Source organism: Lissotriton vulgaris, chromosome 5 (genome assembly GCF_964263255.1).
Source record: "Lissotriton vulgaris chromosome 5, aLisVul1.2, whole genome shotgun sequence".
NCBI classification, from domain to species: domain Eukaryota; kingdom Metazoa; phylum Chordata; class Amphibia; order Caudata; family Salamandridae; genus Lissotriton; species Lissotriton vulgaris.
In genome coordinates this window covers 185,870,731-185,883,143 of record NC_141693.1, presented here as the reverse complement: position 1 = coordinate 185,883,143, position 12,413 = coordinate 185,870,731, and the positions used below count along the sequence as shown (strand labels likewise).

The following is a 12,413-nucleotide window of genomic DNA, read 5'->3' as shown; positions in this document are numbered from 1 at the left end:
TTGGCACTGGATTATTGTCAGTGGATTTCAAGTGACAACGATGCATCTTTGACCTGCTAAACTCAAAAGAAGAAAAGTTTTATTGTTTGTAGAAAACAAACAACATAAGTGGGTTCTAAATGAAGAGATGTTGGCAGACATCTGTTGCTGGGGGCATCCAGTAATATGTTTGTTTGTTACAGAGGAAAATACTAAAATCCCCGTTTACGCTACCATGTTTCATGAACCTCGGACCCTGGGGATTGCCCTTGATGATTTCAATAATGTGTTTTGCTTGTATTCATCTTTTTAGGTCTTGCCTGAACCAGCGCATGTGCTGCTCTGCGAGACATATAGTTAGTGGGATTTTAGAAGTGCTACCATACGCTTTTGCTGGCCTAGTGCTTGTAGTTACTCACGCTAGCACGCGCGCAGCCGCCAGCTTTCAGCGCCTGATCAGCTTTCACTTTTGCCATCTCTTGCACGCGCACACACCATTTGCTTGTTTTTTTTACATTTTCTTTTAGCGTGAGCGCACGTAACTCTCGGGTTTTATTTTTACTTATTTTCACTTTTGTAATACAGAAGCTCTCTAACCATTGATTTGCAGAAACCTGAAACGTGAACGCTTCTGGTCATTTTTGTTGACATCTAAAACTTGGCAGGGGAAGACGGTACTTGAAAGCGTGCTTGTTCCTCTTGTCTCCCGCTTCCCTCGCTCGTTGTCTTTCCTCTTCTTTTCTTGAACTTTCTCTACTCTGTTCTCTATCAGTTTTCTTCACTCAGCACCCCCCGCACTTCTGAACTTTGGCAGATATGAAAGCTGACAGCGTGAAGTAAAATTTTTCACGAAATGTATGTACGTTTGTTAGGGGCTTTTACACGTAAAATGGTCAATCCTGAAAATAAATCTCTTCTCCACCCCCAGTCCCTTCCCACCCCCTGCTTGTGAGTTCCGCTTAACAGCTAAGCAGATTATATTTTCTTCAAACCTAGTATAACACTAAAGGTTTCCATTTTCTGTGCATTATTACTGTAATCACCTTCGTGGGGGTGTATAGGATGCTCCAAGTGAAAAATCTAGATTGTGCCCACCTCGTCTAGTATTGCTGGGAAGAAAGTCCAGAATTCTCCATGCTCTCTGTACATGGAAGTGTCCTTTACTGTAGCCTTAATAGGCAGATAAAAAGACGAATCTCGGTGTACCAGAATTCTTTTTTTTTTTTTTTTAAATTTTTTTTATTAGCAAGTTTTTCCCATATTTTACATTGCAGACAGGGCACGACAATAGCATTTACTTTACAAATATCTAATCATATTGACAAAAGAAAGAGAAAAATAAAAAAAAATAAAAGAAGGAGAAAAGAAATTTAGGCAAATAATACAGTATTTTGTACATTCCATCAATAACAAGAATCAATAACATTTTATATCCTATTCCTTCTAACAAAGATATATAGCTCTGTTCTTCAATCCAATCTCTCCTCTTTCCATCGCATAATAGGCCCCCAGATCTGGTTACCAGTTTTCCTGCGCCTTTTCCCCTTTCTTGCATAGATTTCTATCTCCAAATTATAAATTGAAAGCAATTTTGCTAGCCATTGGTGATATGATGGAACTTTAGGATCCAGCCAGGCCGATGCAATAGTAAGTCTTAATACTGCCATAGCCATAAACAGAAAGTATTCCCATGCCTCACCATCACTACAGCTACTCTGTTGTTGATCCTCCCCTTCTTCTCTTACCCCCAAGAGTATAATTGAAGCTGTAATGGTCAGCTCTAGTCCTAGGTTTTGAAAAAAACCCTCAATACTTTTTATCAATGGTTGTAAATGAGGGCATGTTGCAAAAATATGTAAAAGATCAGCATCGGGATCCCCACACCTGAAACAGTTAATTCCCGTTATGCCACCCCACTGAGCAATTTTTGCAGGTGTATGATATAAATGAAATAATGTTTTATAGTGCTGTGCCTGTAAGGGAGCTGAGCATAGCAGTGTGCATCCCATTTCTAAGGAAATATTAAAAGTTTCCTCACTGATGTTTAAACTAAGTTTCCACCTGCTTGACCATTTTTCTATGTCGTCTTCTCTTGAGGCCAATAATTCTGCATAAAATCTCTTGATGGTACAATCCTCCCCTACCTCTATCACTTCCATAATTTCATTTTTATCAAATCCTATCAGGCCGCCCTTCTTATCATGTAAAAAACTCCTGAATTGTAGATACTTAAAAAATTGCCTTCTATCCAATGCAAATTTAGTTTGTAAGTCCGAAAACTGGTAAACTCCCTGTTGTCCCATGATATCACCAACCTTTCTAAGTCCTTTTCGCTCCCATTCTCTCAATATACTCCCCGAAGTAATTTCCTCAGATAGATTCGGATTTCCTTTCAACCTTGTGTAAGCATTATATCGACCTAACCCGGTGTACCAGAATTCATTGTATTTTTAACTCTGGATTTTAGCTCTAGTGTTCGGAAAAGGAATGAGGTCACTGGCAGTCCATAGGTTCCTTATTTGTCTTCATCTGGGCACAGCTATGATCCCTGGTGCTTGCGAGGCATTTATCTGGAGCCATTTACTCCTTGTCCGGGTCTGAGTTAATTCTAGCTGTATGCAGGTGAGTCGAGAACACTGGGTTCTGCGAGGAAACGGCAGCGGGAGAACACAAAGGCAGAAGTGGCATTGAAGGAACTGTCCAGCAGAATTCCACGTACCGAGGGCAGCGCAGATGCAGTATAGTCCCCCACCCCAGGTTTAGAGATGTGGGTGTCCCATGCCAGAGGCTGCAGCGGTCCATTGCAAGCAAGTAAACCCCAAGGTTTAGGGATCTGGCCGTAAAGCATATTTTTGTTTATAGGAGGGACGTCTCGTTCAAGAACTCCAGAATTACGCATATTTGAACTTGAAGTCCAGTCATGTCTAACAGAATTCAGTTCAATGACCATCCACGCAGGCAATAAGCCTCTTGTTAAAAGAGCAGCATAACCTCTCGAGCCTGGTCTGCTTCTGCACGTATACACCAGTCTAATATTCGAGCCGGCTCAGATAATCTGTTAAAGCACTGCATCTATCTACTGTGCTCCATTCATGCCCAGTGCCGCTTTGAATGCACCGTGTGATCGTGACCTTTGTCGAGGATTGTTGGCACCGAGCTGCTCCGCTGCCACACAGATGCTTAGTGTTCGGCTGATCTAATTAAGCTGTACAATGACGGTTAGGTCTGTAGATTGCATCAGCAGCGTCCGGTGCGATTCTTAGATAAGAAAGCGCCATTTGTGCCGAAACCACAGATTTCCGCATCATGTATATCAGATGTCGGCTCTGGCTCCTTGAGAAGCCAGCGTCCATTTGTCAGAACCCGATTAAAAATAGACCCAAATCTCAGCCTTGCACGATTTATATTTAAAAAGAAACGCATAGCTCAGCGGGTTAATTATATTGTAGCAGCATTGTATGAAACTGCACAAGGCGGGCTTGGAATCCTCCCCCGCCCGCCGTGGGATCAATTCATATTTTCATTTTCAAAAGTCTATACTAAATACGTGCCGTAACGGTATTAGTTTTATTCATAGCTTTTCGGTTTCCCTTTAAGCAGTGCTGTACGTGTCAGACGGACTGCTTCAAGATTAGTGTGTTGCAGGCGTGCAACAGAGAAGAGCGGTTTTATCATTGTATTATGTAGCACTTTTTAAACCTGATGAGGCTTTACAGCGATTAGCACGCTATTTCAGAATCCCAAAATGGTGGTTAGTCTAGTGGTAATTGTTGGTTATTGTTATTACTTGTGCTTTCAAAGAAAACATTCCATGGCATGCATTTACTCCCGTTTCTTATGGTAGATTACATTAAAAGGAGTTAGATATGATAATTAGCAGGGGGTTATGTAGGTTGATGTAAATAATTGGTGAGATGAATAGATCGGCTGGCAGTGATCCGGTATGGTTAGGTTGCAGTGATAGGGTTTTAAAGGAGAGGTTGTGATCTAGGAAGTGATATGTGGGCCATTTGCAGAAGTACAGAAACCGAGATTAAGACAGACGGGCATGTATCTCAAAGAGAATAAAATGTATAGTCAACCCTTTTGAAGAACTTTGTGGATCTTGAAGGAAGTAGAGCTATACGCCTGTAATTTTTCAAATTGCCTAAGCCAGGGGATCCGAAAAATTAGACCCATACCTCACTTTCAACCTTTCCTATAATTACGGTACCTCATTTAGCCAAATGGCTTTTTGGTATTACAAAGTCTATGGCCTTAAAAGGATGCATGCAAGTGTTGAGCTAAGTTATAGCACAAAACCACTGTACTCTGAGATTCACCAGAGACTACAGTCTTCTCACTGACCTGCTGGCGCCCCTCTGCACCTTTCAAAAAGCCGTTCCTTCTTGCTTAACTGTCTAACCGATTTGGGACTGGTTGGCTCGACCGTAAAATGGCTGAAGTCCTTTTTAGGTTTCACTTGCGCTGTGCTTTCGAAATCTTTTGTAAATTAAAAATATTAATCTTGCTTGTTACTTAAATATCCATGCTTTTTATTGCCAATTGCATGCCATTTCCTTTCTCTTAGTTTCCCCTGTTTCTTTTCTGTGCCACGTGGATAAAAGGAAGAAGTACCTGGAAGTTTCATCTTCTTCCTTTGTTGCTAGAGCTACTTTTTTCTTTATAAACAAGGTCATTTTGCTTCAACACCCATCGGGGGTAACGGGTGCTATATGAATACAAACCTTTCTTCCTCTTCTATCCCTCCGATATTCTTCTGGTATACAACATGGCTAAAACATATTGGCAAAGCCAGTAGGTCTTGCCTTTAGGGCCTTATAAGTGTTTAACCATGCAACAGTTAATGTGGTTGCACCAAGGGTATTGTGCTGCATAACTGACCACTTTCTAATTCCATTTACCAACCCCTCCTGGAAAGGAAAGTATTCCATTGATGGATAAGCCAACATTGGAAAACATCTTGTTAAAGATAAAAAGCGGGTCTCCTAAAGATCCGGCACCTAAAATGAAATTGAGGCAGGTGGCGGAAGTTGTGTCTCCTGTCATATTAGAGCTGATCATTGCCTCATTCTCTTCCTGAGTGGTTCCTCCCTCTTAGAAGGAAGCATTGGTAACGTTAATTTTAAAAAAATCTAGCCTTGATCCTACAGTCCTGGGAAATTACCACCCTATATCCCTTCTTCCCGGGGTCAGCAAAATCGCTGAAAAACAATTCAACTCAGTACTTTCCACCTTCCTAGAGACACACAATCTCCTTCATCCATCCCAGACAGGTTTCCGACCCCTTCAGGGAACCGAAACGTCCTTGATATCGGTAGTTGAAGAGGCAAGGAAAATGGTGGAGTCAGGGGGCACCGCTGTCGTCATTCTGTTGGACCTCAGCGCTGCCTTCGACACAGTAAACCGTCATACTCTGGTCCACAGGCTCATAAAAATGGGAGTCACCGGAACTGCTCTGGCTTGGTTGCAGTCCTATCTGAGTAACAGATCCTTTCAGGTCTTGAGAAAGAGGTGACCTCCACTCAGTTGCCCCTCGGATGCGGACTCCCCCAGCGGTCATCCCTGAGCCCCCCAGCGGTCATCCCTGAGCCCCACCTTATTCAACGTATACATGGGCTCCTTAGCAGAGGTGGTGCTACCGTTTGGCGGACATATAATTACCTCTGCAGACAACACTCCACCTCTAGTCTTAGTCCTTGCCTACAAGAAATCGCAAATAGGATGAATGATTCCTTAAGCTGAATGGGGACAAAAGCGAGATAATCTTGGAGAATCATTCCCGCACTGATCTAAAAACGATATGGCCGCCTGCCTTCGGCTCCCACCCTTCCCCCAAACTTTAACTAAAAAGTCTGGGAGTCTGGATGGACCAAGATCCTACCTTCAAGACTCAAGCAAGGAAGACGGCAGCTGCGTGCTGCAGCATCCTAAAAATGATGCAAAAGGTCCTCCCTCTTCATTTCAAGCAAGAAAAATCCTGGTCCAGGCTCTCATTTTGTCACGGTTGGACTACGGGAACGCTTTTTATTTGGGCGCTCCCGCTATAACCTTGTCAAGACTCCAGATCACACAGAATTGGGCAGCAAGACTTCTTCTGGCTTCTTCTGGGCACTTGCAAACATCAATCCGTTAAACCTGTCCTGAAATCCCTCCACTGGCTCCCTATTAAGGAGAGATCAGTTTCAAGTCCTTATGTATCGTCCACAAGTCACTAGTGGGAAAGGGTCCCTCCATTCTTCAAAACCTCTTTCAGCCCAACCTGCCTAAACAACGTCTTTGTTCAGAAGCCTTGAATTTTGTCGTCGTCCCTAGGATTAGGAAGGCTATTCTCATATAATGCAGCAAAGCTATGGAATGCGCTTCCCCTACACTTACAAAAGGAAACTAATCATCTGGCCTTCTGCAGACTGTTAAAGACGTGGCTATTCCCCTAAATTGGCCGAACTCTATTCACCTGCTGCTACCAGCGCTGGGATGCCTCCGGGTAGCCATGCGCTATACAAATGTATGTTTTATTTCATTTAATTTCACAATATCTTTGACTCAATATTTTTGCAAGTTGCTAATAGCAACTCGATGTTTTGTCTCAACACCGAGGAGAGGGCATCATTTTCTAAAAAATGACTGGATCCTTTGAGAAATAAGCTGTTAATGAATATCAGACAATGGTATGATAGAAGATGTGACATTAGCAATTTAAAGTAAATGGGGCCGTTAAACAGGTGCAATGAAAATCTACTGAATAGCGGTATGATTTGCTCTCGGAAGCACCCGGATATACTCTCTTATGTCTACCCTTGACAATGAGATGGAATGTTGTCAATATGTGAGCTCTTTATGTATAAAGCTTTGAAAGGGCGGAAATCATCTCAGGACAGGGGCCTCATTTCAGATTAGGACTTTTGAGAGAGTCCTGGATACGAATATGTTAGCAAGTGTTGAGTTGTACAGGGGAGTTCTCAGCTGTGAAGGACCATTTAGTGACCTTCAGTTTCCCAACAACTCCCAGATCCTTGCCAGTTGCTTGTTTTGTGGCCGGATTTAGTAATTAGAGCCTCCTCGTCATGATGGAAGCCACCCATCTTCGTACACGGAAAACTAAGGTCTCATCACTCTACAGTCATTACTGTTCTAGCTGAAATGCATTTTTTCAACAAAAGTAAGGCTTGGTATATCAAATATAGCTGTGTTTTGTCTGAATTCTCTGCATTGCTTTCAGAGCTGTGCCTTTGTTTCTCTTTGTCTTCGTTGTTATGCTTTTAGTAGTCCTCTGGGAGCTCGTGTGTTGGCAGCACCATCTCGGTTGGTTCTTTGTTTCCATACACTTGTCTATCTGGTAAATGTTCTCTGGTGGATAATCACAAGAAATGTAAGTGAGCTATCCAGCTTTTCATAAAATGCCCATAGCATATGAGGAAAAGAATTGGTAAAACAAATATATAACATATGTTGTGCTGGCTGTGTTGCAGGACTTCAAAGTCACAATGTTATTTTTGATCGTGTTCATTTAGAACAGATCTTGGCTCCTTTCAGCACATATATTTTCATGTTTAGCATATTGTTAGTACCCGCTAAGCTTTTAGCAGAGGTGCAGGTCCAAGAGTCATCAAAATGAACACTTATTGAGTGCACATGCATACAGTTTGGATGCCTTAAATTTCCTCCTGATTCAGCAGTTGCTACCTGGAATTGTATGGACTTCATCTTGTTTTTCGAATTTTGGCTGATTAAAATACAAAGTAGAAGTTAGGAGAGAGAAGTCCTCTTAAGCCATAACACTTTATATAATCCATGGGTTGGTTATAAATAACCCACTCATGTGCATTGTTCTATTTTCCTACCTTTTCAGGGACCTTTGCAATATTTGAGAGAATAGGCCAAGATTAAATTTGTAACATTCTGGCTCTTTTCTTTCATGAACCTGTGAGTATTCACGTGATGAGGGGGGTAGGGGGTGGTGGGGGGGGGGGGGGGGTGTGGTTGGGTGGGTGGTGTGGTTTGGGTGGGTTTTGGAGGGGGGTTGGAAACTACTTCTGTTGCGCTTTAACATGTATAACTTTGCACAGTTGTACCACATACACAAATGTATGTTATACATGGTGTACCCCATCTCTGCATAAACTCCCCCCGCCTCCTCTAACCTTATCTTCGGTATAGGTCCAATCCTGTTTCTCAAGTGCTCAGTAAATTACACATACGGCCTAATGCCTGCATTTTAGCCACTTTTTGGTCTGCCTCTTTGATTTTTGTTTTCTCATTGACCCATCTCCTTTCATCATACATGGGTAAAAAGCTGCAGTAATCCAGCTTTAAGACCTTTGTGTGGGCCAGCAACTTACTACATAACCTCCTCCTCTTGCTTGTGGGATAGCCATTGTTATGAGGTCTAAGCATAACTGCCTGGATAGCATGCAGAATAATGGTTCATCAACTGTTAAAGATTTTTGATTTAGTCCCCAGCACGAAGAATTGGGAGGTGAATACAGGTTCTCCTCATTGGAGGTTGGAAGTCTTTTTGTTTGTAAGGTAGCAAGTTATTTGCATAGTGTCACTTCCTTGTAGAGGCCACCTTTGCTGTCCCTCTGCATGCCCTATGAGTAAAACCCTAGTGAAAGTTAGAAAAATCTTTACGAAAGACTATGCATACCTGTACCTGGCGAAACTTGCCAGCATGACTCAGTCGTTTCTGTCAGAGGAATGGCATGAACTACTCAGGAGCAGAGCATGTTTTGAGGTCAAAACTCCTGCTCCGGGGACTTATCACACCTTTGAGTTCCATGTTCATTTAGACTGACAACCAGAGACATCAAAGCATTTGAATCCAGAGAACGTGTCCATGACTGAAATGTAGTTTTGCAGCTTATTGCTTGTGATTAGTTCTCATTTTGTCTCTCTGCCTTTAACTCTTTACCTTTGCTTGACTGGTTTTGTTTACTTTTTGGGTGTTTCCATAGTGTGAAACACAACCACCTGCATAGCTTCATAGTATGTCTGCCATCTCTATATAAGAGGTGTTTATTGGCACTGGATCGCTGATGGTGGTTGTCTGATTTGTGTTCTCAGGGTGAGAAAAGAGGGGTGGCTGATGTGTACTCTTCATGAAAGTATTAGGTATTGTGGCCTCCGTGCCTGATTCTTCGTTAAGTGTGAGTAGAGTACTTTGCAGTAGTTGACTGTGAAGCCAAGGTTACAGTGATTTATGTAACATTTGAGCTGTTGATGTGTTTTCATCTCTGATAAAATTGCACAACAATCTTGTGTGTGCTTCTGGCAAACACTGAAATACATTGTTCTTTGGTAAAATAATCTACAACGGTTGTTTACCTCAGTAACTAGAGTTAACATAATATTGCAGGTCCTTCAAATGGCGAGGACTTGGTGGAGACAGATGGGCTTCAGGAAGTACCGCTCTGCTGCTGCAGGATGGAAACACCAAAGAAAGATGAGATTACCATGCTTGCTAATGAGCAGTGCATGGCGACCGAGAGCACGGATGGAGAGGTATGAACATTGATATGTGTTGAAGGATATGTTTTGTGGGGTGGGGTGTGTTGCTTTTGTAAAGCGCAGCAGTCCACCACTTATTAGTCTCGAAGAGATACCAGTGGTATATTGGTTCGGCAGTTAGTTAATGCACATATGAAGTGAATAAGAATGTACATCCTCCCAAGATGTTTTTGTTTTATACCAATTTTTATTATTTTGTTCATAAAACATGAACATCAGTACAGTCAAACTCATTTTGTCACAGTTGCACCCCAAATACATAGTCTTAACCCCATCTGTCATCTAAATCCAAACCGTAAGAATCCCTCCATTTGTCTCAAATCTTCCCATGTTTCTGGGGACATCACCAGACCATGTATATTAGCATTTCCTGTTGGGCACACCATTCCATCCCCGTTCGCCAAACTGCCAATAAAGGCAGAGACAGGGATTTCCACCCCCAAGCAATGTCCTGGTGACAGGGTGCCCCCCCCCCTCCCCCCCCCCACCCCCACCAAGGCGCATTCCAGTCTGTCTGCCCACCCCCTAAATTCCCCCTCCAGGTCAAGGACTGACAAGAGTTCTTGCTATATCTCCTGCCAGTACGGGACTAACACTGGGTAGGATCAAACCACATGGAAAAACTTGACATCGTAGCGAAAGCATTTGCCTGGCAAAATCCTACCCACTCCCTGGAGCGGCTGGTAGGTCACATAGGTTAAATGGAGATAGATGAATCGGATCAGTTTAAGGCATGTGGAGATGGCCAGTTCCCATGGGGCCATCCTAGTTGACCTCCAGTCAGTGATTTCCAGTTCCCCAACAAACTCCTCCCACCTCTGTCTCAGCCTCGCAAAGTGGTTGGGGAAGTTAATGACCAGTGAACCGTAAACCTGCGATATAGCGCCATTTGTAAGCTTGCCAGTGAGCAGTTTAGCCCCCGGCAGGCTTAAATCCGAGATCGCAATGTCTAATGAGAGGTGGGCCACGAGAACATGTCGGAACTGCAGGTGCTTAGGTAATTGAGTATTAGATAGTTGTTGCTGTTGTAGAGCCTGGAAAACTGAAAGCTGCTCCCTGGCCCAGAGGTCCTCTAAGTGGGAAATAACTATACTGTCCATTTTAGCAAACCCAGCCAGGCCTGCCATGTGATGTAACCAGGTGCCCAGCCAGAGAGGAAACTTGCACATCAATCTCTGGTCCTAGCCCTTAAGTCAGAGCGCCACTGTCCAGCTCAAGAAGACAGCACCGGTGATGTCTGAGAGGTACTATGGAGTCTGAGGACGGTACAGGATGCCCATGATTCGGTCAACCCTCATCAGGGCCAACTTGGCCATGTGGGTTGGGTCGCTCCAACCTCCATTAAGCCAGTCGTTGACCACAAATACCTGGGAGGCAATATAGTATCGATGGAGGTGCGCCATTCCCATACCCCCATCATAAGGCGACCGGTGTCAACTATCCAAGGCAATACAGGGCCAGTGGAGTTAAGGACTGTGAACCATTTGGTGCGGATAGGGAAGGGAAATATTTTTTAAACTAAGGAAAGTAGGGAGCGCCATCTTTTTGAAGAGAGCTACACGCCCGAGGAGGTAGACATCCCCATTTCTGGCGGTTTTCTTCATGTTAACCACCAGGGGAGCCAGGTTAGGGGTCCATGTTAGCTGGAATAGCTGGTAAATATGGATACACAGATTCTGAATGGTCTGGCGATGTACATGAATCGCTGCTCGCCAAGACCAGAGGCTCGAATTGCTTCGAACTGGGATTAATATCGATTTTGCGGTGTTAACTCAGGAAACCAAGGCTTCCCCATATATGCTCAAAAGTTCTAGACTTCAGGTGCCCGAGGACTGAGGATTATCCAAAAGGAGCAGAAGATCGTCCTGGTAGAGCGCAATATGCTACTCTGGAACATTGTCCCACGGCCATCCCTATCCCAAGCATTGCATCTCAAGAGCCGCGCATGCAGCTCAATGACGAAGGCAATGAGGAGGAAGGAAAGAAAGAAGGCAGCCCTGACAGCACCCCAACTAATAGGGACGGGGGAGGAGACCCACCCATTTATGCGGACCTGGGCCAAAGGTTCAGAATACATGAGCTTAATTAGCCGGAAGGGAGGGGGCAAGGCCAAGCCCCACCCGTGCCAGGACTGTTCTCCCGAAGGACCAATCGAGCGTGTCAAAGACCTTCTCAAAGTCTGTCTGGAGCGGGAAGCGGTGCCCCGTGACAGAGCCAGCTGAACACTGTTGATGTAGTGCTGCGTGCTGCAGGCCGGCATTATGCCGCACTGGTCAAGTGCTGCAGGGGCAGTTGCAACCAATTGGCCAAGAACTTAACAAAAAACCTTGATCTCCGAATTAATGAGGGAAATGGGGCCTGTATGAGGTGCAATTATGCAAGAGTTGACCTGTTTTGGGATCACTTCAATTGAGGCCATGTCCAGCTCCAGGTGAAAGGGCATCTTTGTTCACAGGCTCTGAATACATGGCCAACAGGGGTGGGATCAAAACGGAATTAAATCGGCAATAATACTGAATAGGGAACCTTTCACGGCCTGGGGTCTTGCCCTAGGGCATAGCTGAGCGCATCACCCCAATCTCGTCTGCTGTGATCAGTTGATCCAAATTGCTAGCTAGTGAGCGTGGGATCGACAGGAGAGGGATCTCAGCCAGTAAATTAATTTCCCAGATTTGTCACCATGCTCATAGAAGCACCCGGTTGTCGCCCTCCAACACTGCCAGGCATCCTCCAGGAAAACATGTCAGAACTCCACATGGGCCACTGCCAGATGGCGGGCAAGAGCCTCTGAAGTCACAGTCCACGCCCTGTGCTTCAAAGCCAGGATTTGTGACTCCAGAGACAAGACATGCGCAAGTTTCTCACAGCGGAAAGATAGGCCAGCGCAGTTGTATTGCTTACCTTCAAGGAAACCCCCCACCCAC

The 12,413-nt window shown here is 44.2% G+C and overlaps 1 protein-coding gene across 10 annotated transcripts in view; it reads left to right on the top strand.

Annotated features, from left to right (window-relative positions):
* The window catches only part of EHMT1 (euchromatic histone lysine methyltransferase 1), an 834,115-nt gene that overhangs the window by 366,102 nt on the left and 455,600 nt on the right, over nt 1–12,413 (top strand). For all 10 annotated transcript variants that reach the window (XM_086921124.1, XM_086921127.1, XM_086921128.1 and 7 more), the window contains one exon: nt 9,338–9,483. In XM_086921124.1, the coding sequence (XP_086777250.1) occupies nt 9,338–9,483 (146 nt within the window). The remainder of the gene's footprint in view (nt 1–9,337; nt 9,484–12,413) is intronic.